Source organism: Oxyura jamaicensis, chromosome 5, assembly GCF_011077185.1.
Source record: "Oxyura jamaicensis isolate SHBP4307 breed ruddy duck chromosome 5, BPBGC_Ojam_1.0, whole genome shotgun sequence".
NCBI lineage: Eukaryota > Metazoa > Chordata > Aves > Anseriformes > Anatidae > Oxyura > Oxyura jamaicensis.
Window position 1 is genome coordinate 30,092,534 of NC_048897.1, and position 17,063 is coordinate 30,109,596.

The 17,063-nt window shown below is 58.1% G+C and overlaps 2 protein-coding genes across 6 annotated transcripts in view; one reads left to right on the forward strand and one right to left on the reverse strand.

The window, feature by feature from the left end:
- Positions 1-4,938, forward strand: part of IGHMBP2 (immunoglobulin mu DNA binding protein 2) — a 41,889-nt gene extending 36,951 nt beyond the window's left edge. Inside the window, exons 13-15 of the mRNA XM_035327331.1 lie at positions 1,554-2,387; positions 2,639-2,823; positions 4,427-4,938. Of these exons, the coding sequence (XP_035183222.1) occupies positions 1,554-2,387; positions 2,639-2,823; positions 4,427-4,624 (1,217 nt within the window). The 3' untranslated portion in view covers positions 4,625-4,938. The remainder of the gene's footprint in view (positions 1-1,553; positions 2,388-2,638; positions 2,824-4,426) is intronic.
- Positions 4,939-5,946: 1,008 nt separating this feature from the next.
- Positions 5,947-16,203, reverse strand: SYT12 (synaptotagmin 12). 5 transcript variants are annotated; one of them, XM_035327334.1, is made up of 8 exons: positions 15,881-16,203; positions 11,858-11,922; positions 10,330-10,523; positions 9,836-10,228; positions 8,564-8,779; positions 8,350-8,470; positions 8,060-8,193; positions 5,947-7,411 (listed from the first exon to the last, which is right to left on the reverse strand). In XM_035327334.1, the coding sequence occupies exons 2-8, from the start codon at positions 11,892-11,894 to the stop codon at positions 7,238-7,240; spliced, it is 1,269 nt and encodes a 422-aa protein (XP_035183225.1). In that variant the 5' UTR covers positions 11,895-11,922; positions 15,881-16,203; the 3' UTR covers positions 5,947-7,237. The 5 variants fall into 5 exon arrangements, with proteins under 5 accessions (XP_035183225.1, XP_035183226.1, XP_035183223.1 ...); XM_035327335.1 differs by lacking the exon at positions 15,881-16,203 and adding an exon at positions 15,188-15,376; XM_035327332.1 differs by lacking the exon at positions 15,881-16,203 and adding an exon at positions 14,830-15,111.
- Between the last annotated feature and the right edge of the window lie 860 nt (positions 16,204-17,063).

Genomic DNA, 17,063 nt, shown 5'->3' on the forward strand with positions numbered 1-17,063 from the left:
AAGCAAAATCTGGAGCGGAAAATCGAGTTCTTCCTTGTCGGTGGCTGCAGTGGAAGTTAATAGCTGGAAAAAAGCTGCAGCCCCGGAGCCACCAGGCTCCTGTGCAGAGCCATCAGCCCGTGCCACAGGGTTTTGTGGCAGCCAGCTCAAGCAGAGGGCATGTGTGGGATCGCCCCCTGAGCCACTTCTCTCCCCTGAGGGGTTCGCTGCCCTTTTCAAACCCAAAACAAGACACATCCCTCGCTGCACTGCCTCGGCTGCTAATGCTGCCTACGCCGAGACACCCAGTGTGTGCTGGGGGGCTGATGTCTGGAAGGAAAAAAAAGGGGAAAGGATGAAGGAAGGGGGAGGTGGTTTGGTGTTTTTAAAGAAAGCCTGGAGCAAGAAAAGCACCGGGGGGGAGGATGGAGGTGGGGTGCAGGACTAAGAATAGTCTTTATTCATGAGTGACTCACCTCGCCTTTGCTTGGTGGCTCAGCGGGAGCTGGTGTCCTCTCCAAAGGATGTGGTCCCCAGCCCCATTCTGGTGCACAGCTAGCAGACAAAGCTCAGCCCAGTCCCTTCCCTGGGGCACAAGCAGCTTTTCGTGATGTTTGGGCACATCTCTGGTCTGCATGGGATGTGAGAGATGCTGTTAGCACCCTGTGAGACCTGGGGGAGGAAAGCTCCCCTATTTTGTGACTGCATTTCGCAGCTCAGGGGAAGCCAAGCACCCTGCCCAGCAGTGCCCATCCTTGCATGGCCATCTAGGAGCCAGTGGGAAGCCCTCGTGCTGGATCAGAGGAGCTGACCTTGCCCCTGCAGTCAGGGGAAAACACATCAAAGAACCCACAAACCATTCCCTAAGCTCCAGAGCACAGAGAGGGAATCACCCACACCCTGCTCCTTGAAGGCAGTGCAACGTGGACTGCTCGGCCACAGCAAGGCCGCGCAGACACGGAGCCAGGCTGGTCCCTGCAGCAGAGGAGATGTTAACTTCTTCTCTGCCGGCCTCCTTTTTGTCCTCAGGAGCTGGAAGCTCGAGAGCCGCCCACGCTGCCCTTCTCACTAGCAGATCCTCACTGACTCATCCTGGCGTTTGCCAGCTCTCACTGCTTTTCTCTGACGAAGTAGCCAGACAGCAGAAGCAAACCTTGCAGAGCTGCCTAAATGCCTGGTAGTGTCAACCCTGTGTCCACCGGGAGCCTGGGGACAGGCAGGGGGAGCTCGTCTGGGGCGGTGGATTTCTGATTTCTTCACCTGCAGTTCTCCTGGTGCAAGGGGGAGCCTCTTCCACATCGCTCCCTAGGCCTTTGCTTCCTGGTTCCAGCCTGCTGTCATGTCCTGTGCTACCCGGGAGGTATTTCTCCTCCCCGTGTGCTCTGGGTATCACCCAGCCCTCTGCCCACCCCAGGGGAGGAGCAGGGACCCCTGGCTCTGGCTTTCAGGCCGCGAACCAGAGGCAGAAGGATCACGGTGTGCCAGCGTGAGTCAGGAGCCCTGCACCCACCCACGGTGCTGAGCAGACACCCGGTGAGTGACCTGGAGGGGGGCTCTTGCTTTCTTCCTGCCAGGTGAGGTGGGCTTCCTCGCAGAGGACCGGCGGATAAACGTGGCGGTGACCCGTGCCCGGCGCCACGTGGCCATCATCTGCGACACACGCACCGTCAGCAGCCAGGGCTTCCTGCAGCGCCTCGTGGCCTACTTCAGCCAGCACGGGGAGGTGCGCACGGCCTTCGAGTACCTCGACGGCCTGGTGCCCGAAAACTACTCCCATGAGAGTCACGGTGAGCGGCGGCAGGGCACAAAGCCCCCCACAGCGCCCGTCCCCAAGCCGCAGCCACCCGCAGGGAGGAAGCCCAAAGCAGCAGCAGCCAAAGCAGCTCCGCGGAAGCGAGAACCACCTTTCTCCCCGAGCACCAGCGGGCCTGGGAGAGAGAGCCCAGGGACAAAAGATGACACAAACACGTTTAAAACCACGCTGCTGGCCTTTCTGGAGAGCAGCGAGGCCCAGCTGGATTTCCCCCCGTCCCTCAGTTCGCACGATCGGATGCTGGTGCACCTCCTGGCAGAGGAGTACGGGCTGCAGCACTGGAGCACCGGGGAAGGCAAGGAGCGGTACGTCAGCATCTGCAAGAAAGAGCCTGGGCAGCCTCCAGCACCCTCAGCTGCCACCCCCAGCCTTCAGCATCCCCTTCCTCAGCTGCAGGAACCTCCTGGGGAAGCTCCTGCCCCTGTTGAGACAGGAGGAAGCAGTGAGGGCTCGGGAAGAGTGGATCTGAAAAGCCTGCACCTGGAGAGAGTTCAAAGGGAGAAAGCAAGACGGGAGGAGATGGCAAGGAAGCTTCAGGAGCCCGGTGCTGGCCTTCAAGGCAGCAGCAAGAAGAAAGACAAGAGCGAAGCCAAAGGTAGGTCCTTGCTTCACAACCAGCACCATTAATGGTCCTCCTAGAATGGGTCTTGCTGCTTAATCCCCTTGGTTTCCCCTCCAGACCTCATGTATGTGAGGGGCTTGGGATGTGGCTCCTGGAAATCTGCAAAAGGAGCTGGCTGGAGCTGTGCTGCTTCGCAGCAGCTGGGTCACAAGGTTTTTTTGGGGTTTGCTCTTCGCTTTCAAGTGAGTGTTTAAACCCCCGTGTCTCTTCTGCCCTCTCTGTAGGAAAGCCAGCAGTTAAAACCGGGGTGGAGGGCGCAACGGAAGAAGATATTGATGCTCTGATTTCTGCTGCCATTAAAGCTGACAACACCTGTGGCTTCCCCCGCTGCAAAGCCAGCGTTACAACCCTGGGCCAGCTCTGCCTCCACTGCAACAGGCGCTACTGCCTCAGCCATCATGTCCCCGAGGTACGCGGGGGGCTCGAGCACCGTGGGGGCTGGAGAGGAGTAGGACGTGCCCAGCAGCACGGCTTTAACGTGGGAATCGTCCCTGTCAGGCTCCCCTGAAAAGATTTCCTTGCAGGGAGGTTAAAGCAGAACCAGCTCAAGAATAGGCTTGCGATGGCCACTGAATCACCGTCTTCATCGAATGGCTCGGGTTGGAAGGGACGTTAAAGATCCTCTAACTCCAACCCCCTGCCATGGCAGGGATGCCACCCACCAGACCAGGTTGCCCAGGTTCAGCCTGGTCTTGAACACCTCCAGGGCTGGAACATCCACAGCCTCTCTGGGCAGCCTGTGCCAGTGCCTTACCCCACTCTGAGTGAAGAATTTCCTCCTATCCTCTACACTTCTTTAGTCTTCTTCCTTGCTGTTCTTGTACAGCTGCTTAAAAGCCCCTTCCCTGCCAGATCTGGGAAGAAAGAAAGGAAGAAAACAAAGCTTAAACTGATGTCAGGCTTCATATTTTAGTTTTGGTGCTGAGGCAGACAGGTAGGTTTAAACCTCCAGGGCTGGCAGCGTGATGCTTCGTGGTCAGCCAGCCGTGGGCTTTGAGCCCCTCAGGCAGAGCTGATGAGGCTGTGAAGAGTACTGGGGACGAGAAGTGATGATTTTCCATTCATCCGCAGCCTTGTGCTCCCCTCCCGCATCACCCAGGCGTAGCTCTTGGCCACGTGGAGCCTCCCAGGGCTTAGCAACGTTCAGCAAGCCGACCTATAAATCATCAGCAGAGATTTTCCCCTTGTCAAATGCTATCTGTTTCCATGGCAAAGAATAGTTGTATTTATGGTCATTCACAATCCGGGTGGGATGTGAATTTATTTCTTGCAGAATCGCCTCTCCCTGTTGAATTGTAATGAGAACTCCAATGAGAAACAATTGGAAGGATAAACTCCACTTCAGTGAGTTTTTCTTGCCTTGCAAAGCTCAGCCCTTTTTCTAGAGGTCGCCTGGCAAATAGCCTGGGACCTTCTACCCACGCCTGACCCTCAGGGCCAGGAGCAGCTTGCCAGGCACTGCCCACAGCTCTTCTCTGCCACTGACCTGCCCCAGCAGCAGGGCCAGAAATCTTTATCAGGGCACGGAGAGAACCAGCTGCTGTCTTCCAGGCTGTGTGTTCCTCTCCTATCATCGTACAGACCAAACTACCCCAGCGAGGCAGATAACGTGGCTAAAAAGAGCTCTTCTCATTTCCCAAGCCACCTGTCCTGCTTCACTCCTTTTTCCATACTGAGAACATCAGGGAATGGGAGCTTAGTTTCATTTCCAACTCTCACATAGGAACCATAAAAGATCCAGCTCCTCACGTGATGAGTGGGAGTTTCCCCCAAACGCTGCAAGTTCTGTGAAGGCTGGCCAAAAAGGCTGATTTACCTGCTGTGCAGATCCCACAAGGAAAGAAATTACCTTTTCATTTTTGTTTCCTGTTAGAGGAGCTGTAAATAAATGGGAGGCGGTCTTAGGGAGTGCGAAGTAGGTGGAAGAGGACCTCCAGGCTCCAGCCCCGGGGATGCCAGGCTCCCATGCGTGCCCTGTTTCCCACCCGTGTCCCTCCTCTCTCTCTCCCCAGGTTCACGGCTGCGGGGAGAAGGCCAAGGCGCACGCGCGGCAGAGGATCAGCAGGGAAGGGGTTCTCTACCCTGGGAGCGGCTCCAAAGACAAGTCCCTGGACCCCGCCAAGAGAGCCCACCTCCAGCGCCGCCTGGACAAGAAGCTCAGCGAGCTGACCAGCCAGAGAAAGAGCAAAAAGAAAGACAAGGAGAAATGAAGGTGCTGGTTACTTCTCCGACAACCGAGAACTTTTCTTAGGTTAACAGGCAGGCTGCGTACACCAAAGATGCACCGAAGGGTGGTGCTGAGCCCCAGAGGAAAAGGGGAGCTCGTGCTGGGTGGCAGACAGCTTGGAGCCAGCGTGCCGTAGGCTGCTGAATAGATAGTCACCGGGCCTCTCAAAACCCCAGAGCTGCAACGCAGGAAGAGCACTTTCCTTTGTCCCAGTTACCCTTATTGACAAAGTAATGGATGTACACAGAGAGGCTGCAGCGTGCCAATAAAGACGGATATTAAAACACCTGAAGCAAATCAGCTGTCACTGTGACATTTCTCCTGCTCCAGCAAAAAGATAAATGCCTGTGGGCAGTAGTGGGGGAGGAAGTGAAAAGCCTCAGGTGACCCTCTCCTCTCGGGAGGATGACTAAGGAAATGGATGCTTCCAGCTCTGTCCTCCCGGCTCCTGCCCCTCCTGGACCCATTACCTGGCCCTGTACCCCCCAAAATAATCCATCCCCCACCCTGCTTGCTGCCTGCTGAGCCTCAGCTCCGTAGCATCTCCTCCACAGCCCCCAGCGCCGTTGCCCCCTCTCCCGGATGGCTGGAGTAGGTCCTGATGACCCACACTTCTTGAACCACCCCCGAGAAGTGGCTCAGAAAGCCACTTGCTGTCCCCAGGGCAGCACACGAGTGTCATTCTAGGAGGAAGGGAAAGCTGCTGAGAAGCCTGCACAGAGGAGGGCCTGGAAGAGGAGCAGTGAAACCACCAAACCATACGTGCCTTGGCACTTCAGAGCTTTGCAGCTCTTGTCCACCAGCGATTTCAGCCTCCCTGAACACCAGCGGAAGGCACTCATCTCATCCTGACCAAGAAAAAAAAAAAAAAAAAGCTCAGCAATATTTATTTCTTTCTTCCCAAACATTGGTGAAGTAGCTAATAAGCACGTTTTTCCCCTCAAATCTCAGTGCCTGTCAGTACCGGCTGTGCAAAAACAAAGTGATGCTGAGCATCGCTTGGCTCGTGCCCCGGGTGCCCAGGGCCAGCCATGTGTCAGCTCGCGGAGGGACGGCGCCGGCTCACGCGGCAGCTGCGTGGTGGCAGCAGATGGGACATGGGGCTCCTGGAGGGAGAGGTGGGGAGGAGGGAGAGCGTGGGAGAAATAAAATCTGTGCCTCTGCGAGCAGCGCTGGGTGCACACGGGGGAAGGAGCCAGCGCAGCACATGCGAGGGGTTGTGTGGGGGAGAGAAATCGCAGCCTCGTGCCAAAACAACGGTCAGACGGGGAAGACAGAGGAGCAGAGAAGAAAATCACTGCCAGCTCAGGGTACCACCGTGGTATTATCTTTAATCAGGGCTAAATGGCTCATTCACACTTTTATATATTTTTTTTTCCAGCTCAACTCATTCAAGCAGCCCAATCCCTCACCTAGCCCACCCCGTGGAGCCAGCTCCCTGGCAAACAGCCCCCACGCCCCCCCCAGGTTTCCCTGCCCGGCTTTCTGCAGGCGTCCTGCAGGCAGAGACCAGCCAAGGCTCTGCTGCGAGCACGGGATGCGTCCCCTGAGCATCCTCTGCCTGCCAGCTCCCTCCATCTGTCAGCCTCCAGAAAACGGGGGGAATCGGCTCCCCAAAAAAGCTAACTTTATGCAGGGCACCTTGCTTGGGACAGGAGCCCACCAGCAGACAGCATCTAAAGAGGTTTTTTTTCCCCTCCTTTCCCCCTGGAACAGGAGATAGGCTTAAAAATTAGGAACTGGGGGGGTCTCTGGTGCCTGTTAAACTTGGCCCTGCTGTGGTGGGCAGCCCAGGGATTGTTTCAGCTGGGAAAAGGGCTGGGGTGGGGACAGGTGCCTCTGATCACATTTAACCTTTAGGGGATGACTCAGGCTGGACTTGACCTCAAACCCAAGGGGTTTAAAGACCACTCGTCCAGTCCTGACACCCCTCAGCAGGCAGCAGCATCTGCCTTGATTTATGCTGCTGGAAAGGCGATGGAAGGAAAGAGAAGATATATTACAACTGTTTGGTTTTCTTCTGCTGTTATTTCTCCCTTCTTCCTTGCAATTGGAAGTGGTTCAGCCCTGGTGCAGTGCACCGAAATCCCTCCGAAACCCAACAGAAAGTCCCCACGTGCCGAGAGAAACCACACGGTGCCGGCATTTACCGCCCCCCTCGGCATTTTCCCCTCTCTTGCCCCAAAAGCGCCTTCCGAAGCAGCCCGTCGCCTTCCCCCCGGCGGTCCCCAGAGGCCACGTTTGGGGTCACCACTGGTCTGAGGAGCCCGGCGGGGGGCATGCAGGATGCTTGGGAGCCTGGCAGGCAGCCGGACAGCAGTTTGGGGAGGATTTTGCTGGTTTTGGTCCTTCCTCGGCAGGTCCCTTGGCAGCTCCCAGCGCATGCGGATGGGGAGAGACACGGACAGGAGTTTCTCCATCCTCCTCCCCGTCGAGGCTTTCGGCAGCGGGATGCTCGGGCCGAGGCGTGCCGGCAGCTCTGCCTTTTGGGCCAGCCCCAGACCTCTGGACACGGCGCTCGGCCACCGTCCACGGGGCAGAGCCGGCATCGGGGTGCAGGGTCCCGGGGTGCGCGGGGCTCCCCCGGCCAGCAGCCTTAGTTCCTCCGCAGCGGGTGCCACATGGACACGGGCTTCCTCAGCGTGGCCAGCATCTGGTTCCAGTGGGTGATGCCCATGCCGCTGGCCGCCGGGCCGATGAGGACATGGCCCGTGTTATCGGCGCGGCCGTCCTCGCCGCTCTCTGCCACCGTCACACGCAGGGACAGGTCCTGGGGGGGTGGTGGGGACGTCGGGGTGGGGCGGCACCCCCCATATGTACGTATCCCCACACGTGCACATAAAAATGTGCCCCCCCAGTACCATCCCATATACATCTCCTGTACTTCCCACCCCATAAATGTACATCCACCCAAGCCCCGGGTATTCCCCTACACCCCCCCCTGCTCGTACACATATCCCTACGTCCTCCCCCCCTACATACTGAAAAACCACGTGTGCCCATCCCCACACACAGCCTTACCCTTTACATACCCCCTATACCCCCCTCCCACGTGTACTCCTCACCTTACTTCCCCCCACCACCCCTGCATGCACCCACCTGGGAGCAAACCCCACTGTACGAATTCCCCGTACCACACACCCCACGCAACACATCCCCCCAGCAGCCATACCCCGTGCCTACACGTGCCCTCCTACAGCCATACCCCATGCACACACGTCCCCCTACACCCCCAAATCGTAAGTGCCCATCCCTACACACACAACCACACCTGACACCTGCACGTCTCCTGCACCACCCCCCAGCCACGCACACCCTGCTGAGCCATACACGCGCCCCACACCCCCTACGATTCCCTCTCCCCCCCAGCACGGGGATTTGGGGCCCTGTGGAGCAGGACCCCCAGGCTGGGACAGACCTGGAGCACAATGGCCGGCACCGAGAAGATCATGGCCTCGTTGAACACGGGGTTGTTGTCGTCCCTCTTCACCGCCGTCTTCTTCTTGCTGATCTTCCTCCCGTCCTGCAGCAGGTAGACTTTGACGAAGGGATCTGCTCAGGAGAGAACAGCCTGAATGTCGAGCCAGTGACCTCCCCGGGTGGCTCTGCCACCCTGAGGGACATCCCCGGTGAGCACGGGGACACACGGGGATGAGCACCCACCCCCGGCTCGGAGGAGACGCGGATCCGCGCCGGCCCCCTGCTCACCTGCGGTCACCTTGCCGTTGCTCCACACGAGGTTTTTGGCTTTGACCACCACCACCGTCAGGCGCTCGGCCGTGGGCAGGTAGCTCAGAGACAGCAGGATCTCCCCCACCGTGTCCACCGCCTGCAGGACACACCAGCCCTCCAGGAGAGGGACAAAAACAACCAAAACCACCACAAACCCGGGCACGCAGAGCCTCGCCGCCACCCCGCTCACCTTGTTCATGTCCTGCAGGTAGAGCCAGGCGTTGAAGGGGCGCAGGGCCAGGTCCAGGTCGGAGAGCTTGAGCTCGGCCACGCCGGTGCTGACGTTCCTCTCGTCCTCGTCGATGCCGAAGACGGAGAAGCGCAGGCTGTTCTCCTCCAGCGCCGCCGGGTCCAGCGGGATGGAGAAGCGCTCGTCGAAGGCCACGGCGTAGGCGCTCCGCTGGATCTGCCGCGGGGAGAGCCAAGGGGCCGGATGGAGAGGAGCCCCCCGCGCCGCCACCACTGTCCCCTCTGCCCACCTCACCCCCCCCCGAGACCTCCTAAGGCGACTTCCCCGCGCTCCCCTGCCAGCTCTGCCCAACCTCCGCAGCCCCCAGGGGATTAAAGTGCCCCTGTGGGAAAGGCAGATCTGCAGAAAATCTGCTTTATAGCACTGATCGCTCTCGGTCCCCAGCCTACGTTGTATTTTGGGGACGTCTGGATGAAAGCTACTCTAAGAAATTTTAGCCATCATTTAAAAATAAAACAAAAACAAAACAACAAAAAAAGGTACCGCGGAGCATTAAAGGGAAAAAAAATCTTTACGACTTGTCTCAGGATTGCAAAAGAGGGTAAATAGGGCTGGTAAATTATGAATAATTATGCTAAATAATAAATATCTCCAGAGCGTAAATACAGAACCTGACCTTGGGATGGAAAAATGGTCTTGAAAGAGTGCTGGGAAAATATTTCGCTATCTTTGTGTGCACCTCCACGCCCAGGGAAGTGGGTTTCTTTGGTGGGAGGCTTTCTGCTCCTTTCTGGAACAGGCTGATAACATCAAGCTGGCGGACCCAGAGGCTTTCCAAAATCCTTCCACAAAAAGCCAAGTTGCCAAAAGGCAACTGGGGGCTCCTGCTTTCCCTGAGCACATTTTGGGGTGTTAAAAAAAAAAAAAAAAAAAAAATTTTTTTTTTTTTGTTCTTTCCCCAACCCAGCTCTGATGATGCCTGCAAGGAGGAGGGAGGAATGCCAGGGTGGTCCCATTGCCTTTTTATCTGATGGTGCAAAATTTCTGGCCACCCCATCACATGCAGAGAAGGACTCCAGGACTCACCCCCCTCCAGTACCCCACCCGGGACCCCTGCCACCCAAAAACCCCGCAACCAGCCCCCATCTCAGCAGCAGCTCAGCACAGGTGAGCCCGGACCCCTTTCCGCTCCAGGGCCCATCACCACCCTACACGCCCGCATTGCGAGCGGCACCGTGCCCGCGCGGGGTTTTCGGGGAAGGAGCCGCTCACCCGGGAGATGCCGACGATCTGCTCGGCCGGCAGCAGGCTGATGCGCATGAAGCAGGACTCGAAGCGCGTGTCCTCCTTCTCCAGCAGGTCCTTGCCCTGCAGCAGCGTCACGTGCAAGGTGGCCGCCTTCCCGTCGTACTCCATGGACACCTCCACCTGCCCCACGGTGACGTCCTGCCCGAAGTTGTTCCCGATGGAGGAGATGGAGCTGAGCGAGTCGGCCGAGATGGATTTCTTCAAGGGGCCGTAGGGGGCCAGCCCCAGGTCTTTGCTCATCATCTCCAGGCTCCCCAGCTCGTTGATGCTCTCGAAGGTGTCAGCCGCCCGCAGGCTGCCTTGGCGGACGGGCGACGTCTTCTCCAGCCCCCGCTGCGAGCCCGCGGCGGCCCCGCGCTGCGAAGGAGAAGCAGTCACCGCCACTTGGTCCGAGCTTGCACCAGGAGCAGCGCTGAGCCCAGCTCTCCACCCCTCGTTTATTTTTTGATTGTTTTTACCTTGCGCTTGGCATCCGAGCAGGCCGCCCCGTATTTCTGCTCCAGGTAGCGGTAGTCGTAGTTGGGGAAGGGGGATGGCGCCGGGTAGCTGCCGGAGCGCCAGAGCTTCCACAGGTTGACGGCCGCGATCCCCAGCAGCGCCAGCGCGCCCGCGGCGTAGATGCCGACCTCCCAGCGCGGCGGGCTGGTGGCCACTGCAAGGGGACAGAGGCCCCGTGAGCCACCCCGCGGAGGGGACTTCGGCCACGTCCCCGCCAGGAGCTCCTCATCCCCTTCGCTTGGGATCAGCTGCAGAGGCTGGGAATTAATCAAGGCTGCCCGCGGGTTGAAAAAGGGTGGTGGGCAGCGGTCTGCAAGCCTAAAGCGGCAGAATTTTGGCCGAGCAGCCCCTGGGAGGTGAGGCACACGCGCGTTTCTGCCCCGCTCCCCACAAGCGACGTCGGTGAGTGGCTGCAGCAGCCCCAACCCGCTCATGGCAACCCCGCATCGCCTTCATGCGGAAGGGAACTGCTTGGGGTGCCAAAAAGAAAAAAGGAAAAAAAAATGGGAATGGGGAAAAAATGGAAACAGGCGAAAAGAACCCTAAGGGTAAGTGATGGGAGATGCAGAGGAAGAAGCCCGGCTGGAAGCTGCGGACTGGGTCGGCTGCGACGGCACAGCGAGCCGTCGGTGCTGCATTGCAGCAGCCTCCATCGCCCGAGCGATTCGAGCAACGCCGGTGGCTCAGCCTAACAAGAAAAGGAGGGGAGTCGGGGGGGGAAGAGATTTGTGATTACTGAGCGCTGCCGGGGGCCCCCCAGCGCTGCCTCCTGTGTCACGCCGCTGTGCTCCTGCCTTCGGCAGCGGCTTCGGAGGGAGGAGGAGGTGAAGCCAGGCTGGTGCCTGCATCCCATCACGGCTTTATGCCCCCGACCTGCACTTGCAGGAGGGCTGTGTCAGGAGACAACAACTCTTTGTACCCCAAGCAGCGAATTCTGGTCCCTTGAAAGGACCACGGGCAGCCCAGAGGGACTTTGTGGGATAAAAGCTCGGGGCACGTGCCAGGTCCGGCTTCCTCCATCCCCATCCAAACAGGGTTTAAGTTTGTGGAGGACTGTGGTGCATCCCCCTGCATCCCTGGGGGGTGACGGTGCTGGGTGGCATCCAGCCTCGACAAATTCACAACATCCTGTTATAGCACGGGGGCAAAACTGGGGCAAAACCCAACCCTTTCTGCCTCCTGCTTCTGAATGACTCCAGGTACAAAACCCAGCTGTGTTCTAAACCCGCTTCCTACCAGTACCTGTCCATTTTTTAGGGCAGAGTGCCTAATACTGGAAAGTTTCGCAATTTTCCTTTTTCATTAAAAACAAACAAACAAACAAAAAAAAAAAAGTCAGAAGATTTAACTCCGTGCTCACATGCGACAGAGAGGGGCTCCTGCTGAAAGCAGCAGGGACCAGCAGCCCTCCTGCGGGGCCGTGTGTGCCAGCACCGAGGGCTCAGCCCGTCCCCAGAATCCCTTCCCGGGGCTCATCAAACCACTCACCGCTCAGGCGGTACCTGCCCGCGTGGTCGCTGTCCATGGCAAGCACTCCCCGCTAGCGGGACAGCCTGCAGTGCACAGGGAAAAGCAGTTAGGGTGTTAGGGTAAGAGGAAAAAAAATAATTGTCTTTTTTTATTATTATTACTATTTTCTTTCTAATGAGGGATGCTAAATAGCTGCTCAATGATTTTTCTCTGTTACCTCCCTCACCCGGAGGGGTTTTCCCAGGTGAATTCTACGTGAGACCCAGCTTAAACACGAGCAGTTTTCCAAACTAGACCCGAACCACGCTCCTGGCCAGGCAGGGAGAGCTGGATTTGCCTGGTGGCTGGAGATGTGGGTACCACCTTCCAGCTCAGCCGGGCTATCGATGAATTTGGGCAGCCATGGGGCAGCCAATCCCCCAGCCCACCCGGGTTTGGAGTTTAACAGGAGAATTGGAAATTGCAGCGTTTCATAGCGTAAAATGCGAGCCCTGGTAGCCTGACGTGGCTGGCAGACCTCCACTAAGGGCAACGGGGTCCAGCAGAAGGGTTTTCTGAAGGGAACAGTCACAAAACGTCCTGAAACAGCAGCAGGGCTCCGGGATCCCCACCTCGCCCCCAGCCTCGTGCCTCGGTGGCGCCGTGCGTCAACGCTCAGCTGAGAACGGGCACCTGGTGTCACCCCCTGAGCGCCACGAGGGACGTCCAGCACTGCGAAACCACGGGGGCTTGCCCAAAACAGCCCCTTTTATCTGCTGGAAAACCACCTCGCCTAAGAGGTTTCATTTCCTGGCTTTCTGAAACTGTGAAAACAAAAGAAGTTTAGAGGAACGAGCTTCTCTGCCAAAGTGCAAACAGCCCTCGTCAAAACGCTCCGTTTCCTTCAAAGCCGCTCCCCCCGTGACAGCGTTTTCCGAGGAGCTGTGAGGACAAGCAGCAGCTCCAGCAGATTTCCGAGGCATCCCCATGAGAGCCGACTGCAGCGTTCAGCCGAGGAATTAAACGAGCTGGTATTTCCCCCAGCAGCGAGACGACATCAGCCTTTCCTGGGCACGCAAACGAGGGTGCAGCCAGAGCTCGGGAGGAGATTTACAGCTTTTTGTGTTAAGCCAGGCTTTCCCCACCTGCTTTTTGTTGTTGTTGTTGTTTTGCTCGGTGGGACGTCGGGATCCAGGTTTCGCAATGGGGTCAGGGCAGCTCTGCTCTCCTGGAGAGCTGCTGCGATGGGACGTGGGGCAGCTCCTGCTCAGGGGCATAAAACGGCCCAAAGGGGGAGACCTGCCAGTGAAGCCACGTGTCTGCTGAGAGAGGGGGGGCAATTCCCTCAAAATTAAGAGGGCTGACACCCCGCTTACCCTCGCTGCTGCAACCACCCAAGGCTAGAAGGCACCTGCACAAGGGGTCTGCGTGGTCCCAGCATGCCTCAAGCACCGCGGGTAAACCCAGGATGCCCCCCAGAGCAAGCTGCAGCCCCCAGAAGTCCTAACCCAAGTTATAAATGGCAGCAGTGATCTCCGTGCACAACCTTGCTCGCTGCCCCTGGTTGCCCAGTGCGGTTGAGCTCCATCCTCTCCACCCTCCAGCACAGCCCCCACGTCCTGGGCTCGGACAGGGCTTCTCCATCCCCCCCAGTCCATCCCCAGCCTCCTGCCAGAGGGTGAAAGCCTCGATCCAGAAGGTAGAGAAGTAGGATGGGGTTTGCTGATGGTGAGTTTGTTAAGAAAAATAAATCCAAGACCAGATCCAAGGGTTTTGGGCTCTGCCCCATCACCATGCTGAGCCCTGAACACGATCCCACTGTGCTCCCCCTCCAATGGTTACTGCTGCAGGACGTGAGGGCAACTGCCACCTCCCCAGCAGACCCCCACTCCAGGCACCAAGCAGTGCCCCAATCTCCCGGGTTTTTCACCCAAAGAGGACCCTGCACCACCCCACGCCTCCCACAGCCACAATGCAGCGCTCGGTGGCACCGGTGCTCCACGGGGCTACGGAGCCACGGCAGGCACAGTCCTGGATCTACCCCGACTGGCTTTTTTAAAAAAAATATTTTTAATCTGTGCTGGTTAAAAGCAGGGAAGAAAGAAACCCTCGGGACCCTCCTCACCTCCATCCTTAGCCGGGCAGCAGCAGCGTTTGCATCCCCGGCCGTGCCTGGGAATGCAGCAGTGCCCAGCCCAGCGAGCCGGGGAAGCCAATGCTGAGCCCAGGGGACGGCTGCGGGGTCGAAGCAGCCCCCAGCTCCTCCAAGGGGTGCTGGGCTGAGCTCCTTCCACACCAGGAATTTCCAGCGCGATGCCAGGCTGGGCTCCTCGCACCGGCTGCGGGGCGCAGTGCCTGCTCACGAGTGCAACGAGCTGGGCAGCCTCTGCCCCGCGTCACCCAGAGCCAGGAGGATTTTTGCCCTAAAGGTTTTGCCCTAAAGCAGCCCAAATCCCCAGCCGAGCAGACTGGGGGGGAGCAGGGGCCCCGGTCACACCACGTTTCTGTAGGGTTGCTCTGGAAAAGCGTTTCCCTCCTGGTTCATCCCACTCGTGGCACCACAGCCAGGGCATGGCTCATCCCCGGGGTCCTGCATCCGCACCCAGCCGGGGTACCCCAAATCCCCCTCTCCTGCCACCCAGGGACCCCCGGGTCCACCCAGCGCCCTCTGCTCCCCCCTCGTAGCACCTTTCGGCTCTTCCCTTGCCCCCCCCCCCGGGTATTTTTCTGCTTCAGGACCCGTGTGCAGGAGGCGACGCGCATTGCAATAAGCTCAGAGAGCTGCACCGGCGAACCCCCCCAAATTAAATAAATAAGTAAAAATAAAAATAATAATAATAAAAATAAAACCGCGACCCCAAAACACAGCAAGGGGGCGAGAAGATGCTCTGCAGCCGTCGCATCCCCTGCCTGGGGGGGTGGCGCGGACCCGACGGGGGTTTTCCCCCCCTGCCTCCCCCTCTCCCCCCATCACCACCACCACCACCAGCAGCCCCGCGTCTCGGACTCACCGCTCCTTTGGGGAGAAAAGGGAGAAAAAGCTCATTTTGCGGCCGGGGGGGTGCTGGCAGCGGGCGGCTGGAGCGGGGACTGCGGGAGGGGCCGCCCCCTCCCGCCCCCCAGGTGCGGCCCCGGCCGCCGCCCGCCCCCTGCAGCCCCCGGCCCCGCCGGGCGGGTTTGGGATCGGCTCCTGCTCCCCCCCCCCCCAGAGCCCCTTTCCCGGGTTTGGGTTTCCCCCAGCCACCAGCATCCTTCAGCCCTGGAGTCCTGCTTCAGATAAGGGATGGGATGAGACAGATGCAGTGAAAACCCAAATCCCCCCCTCCTGCCCCCAGGGACCCCCAGCTCCATCCCCAACTCTTTGCTCCCCTCTTGTAGCATCCTTCAGCTCTTCCTTCAGCTGCTTCAGGACCCGTATCCCCTCCTCTTCCCTCCCGCAGGGGTGATGCTCTCCTCCATAAGGCTTTTTACGGGCTACGGCTTGAAATCGTTACCCCAGAGCCAAAGGTTTGGCTCCCTGCCTGTCCTTAATGCGGGATCCGGGGCTTCAGGTCCCTTCCCAGCACTGCAGGACAGAAACCACCACACTCCCCGCCCCCCTTCCTCCCCCAGACCAGGGGGGGACTGGGCAAGGTCCCGGCTTTGCCCCTTCAGCCACAAAACCCATGGGTTCTCCTCTCCCTCAATGCAGCACAAGCCAAAGGCTCATCCCAAAAGCTACAGTTCCGTGGGATTTGTCCCCAAAAAGCCCTTTGATCGGAGACCAAAAGCTCAGAACCCCCTGGCAGGCACCGTCTGCTGTGGCAAAGGAACCAGTCAGCAGCCAAACCTCCCCCAGGTGCTCCTATGGGGTGGGGATGGAGAGCCTGCCTTCTCCTCTCCCGGCCTCAGAGCCCTGTGTTCAGCCTCGTTCCTACCCCAAATGCCGGGCCACCGCTCCATAGGAGCGAGAAGTAATTCCAAACAGAAAGATTCAGTTTGCTTGAATTAGGGAAAAAAAAATAATAATCACAATTTGTGGAGGAAAGAAAAGCATTCACCCCAAGGAAAAGGCCAGCTCACCTGGTGCACAGCGGCGTGATGCTCCAGGAGCTTTGCTTCCCAGGGAAACCCACCAAATCCTTCCTGTCGGAGAATTCATCTTCAGGGAGAGATGGTTTTAAATTTTCTCATAGTTAAAAAAGAAATAAAACCCACCAATTTCAACTGCAGCCCCATTTTGGATGGGAGCTGAGCCTCGTCCCCCAGCTGAGAGCCCTCTCCAGGAGCACGGGTTGCCCCGAAAGCAGCCCTTCCTCCAGACGTACAAAAGGCAGCTGGAGATTGAGCTGGCCAGGGCTTCTTCCTCCCTCAGATCCCAAACCGAGGAGAGGAGAAGCGTTCTCAGGGGCCGGCAGCCCCGGACACCAGCACCCTCTTGTGGGGCCTCCTTGGGCTCGGCCCCGGCTGACCTCCAGAAAGCTGGGTTTAGCCAAACTCGGTTCGGCCAGTATCTCCCGGCTATCTGAGAGCAACGTAAGGCACCCAAGCGGCCCTACAAAAACGTGCTTTTAACGCCACGGGGACACAGCAGAGGTACCTCCAGCAGCTCTGAGTTCATCCAGCTCGCTAGGAAGTAAAGAGCTATTTATTTCTGGCCAAAACCCTCCTGGAAAAGCCCCCCAGCAGCAGCAGCCAGCCGTGCGTCGGGCATTTTCCAGGTGGTTAAACCATCACCCACCCCCCGTGCTGCTGTTCTTACACCTTCACCTCTGGAGGGCCTCACTTTTTAGGTGCTATACCAGCAGAAGGCTTTTTATGTGCTTCTTCAGCCTCTGCTGATTTACCTTAGTCACTTACCCCTGCCCATCTGAATTCCCATAGGAAATACCACCCAGAGCAGTGCTCTGCAGACTTTTAAGTCTAATAATAATAAAAACAGACCACTTAGCCTTTTAAGAAATAAATACCTACATAAACACACACACACACAAAATAAAAACCCACCACCATGCACACAATGAACATACTTGAGCCTAAAGGACAAACAGCCAGGGACGGACAAACAGAAGGCAAGAAGTGTTCTGGAAGCCCAGCACCCAAAATCTCTGCCTGCTGAAGGCTCCCCCCAGCACACAGATTTACCTTGGAGGATGGAGCACTGGAGAAAAGCACCAGGAGACGTTTTGTGCCCTCCCCAGGCTTGCCTCCTTGCAGGAACTAAACGGCTGTTTAGGTGCTGTTTGGGACAAGCCACTTGTTGACT

Excerpts from the sequence above, each read along its gene's own strand:
- SYT12 (XM_035327334.1), bottom strand. The coding sequence starts at position 11,894 with ATGGACAGCGACCACGCGGGCAGGTACCGCCTGAGCG. Across the intron at positions 8,780-9,835 it reads AGATCGTCGGCATCTCCCGG|ATCCAGCGGAGCGCCTACGC; the intron begins GTGAGCGGCTCC and ends TCCCCGCGGCAG. Across the intron at positions 8,471-8,563 it reads ACCTGCAGGACATGAACAAG|GCGGTGGACACGGTGGGGGA; the intron begins GTGAGCGGGGTG and ends TGTGTCCTGCAG.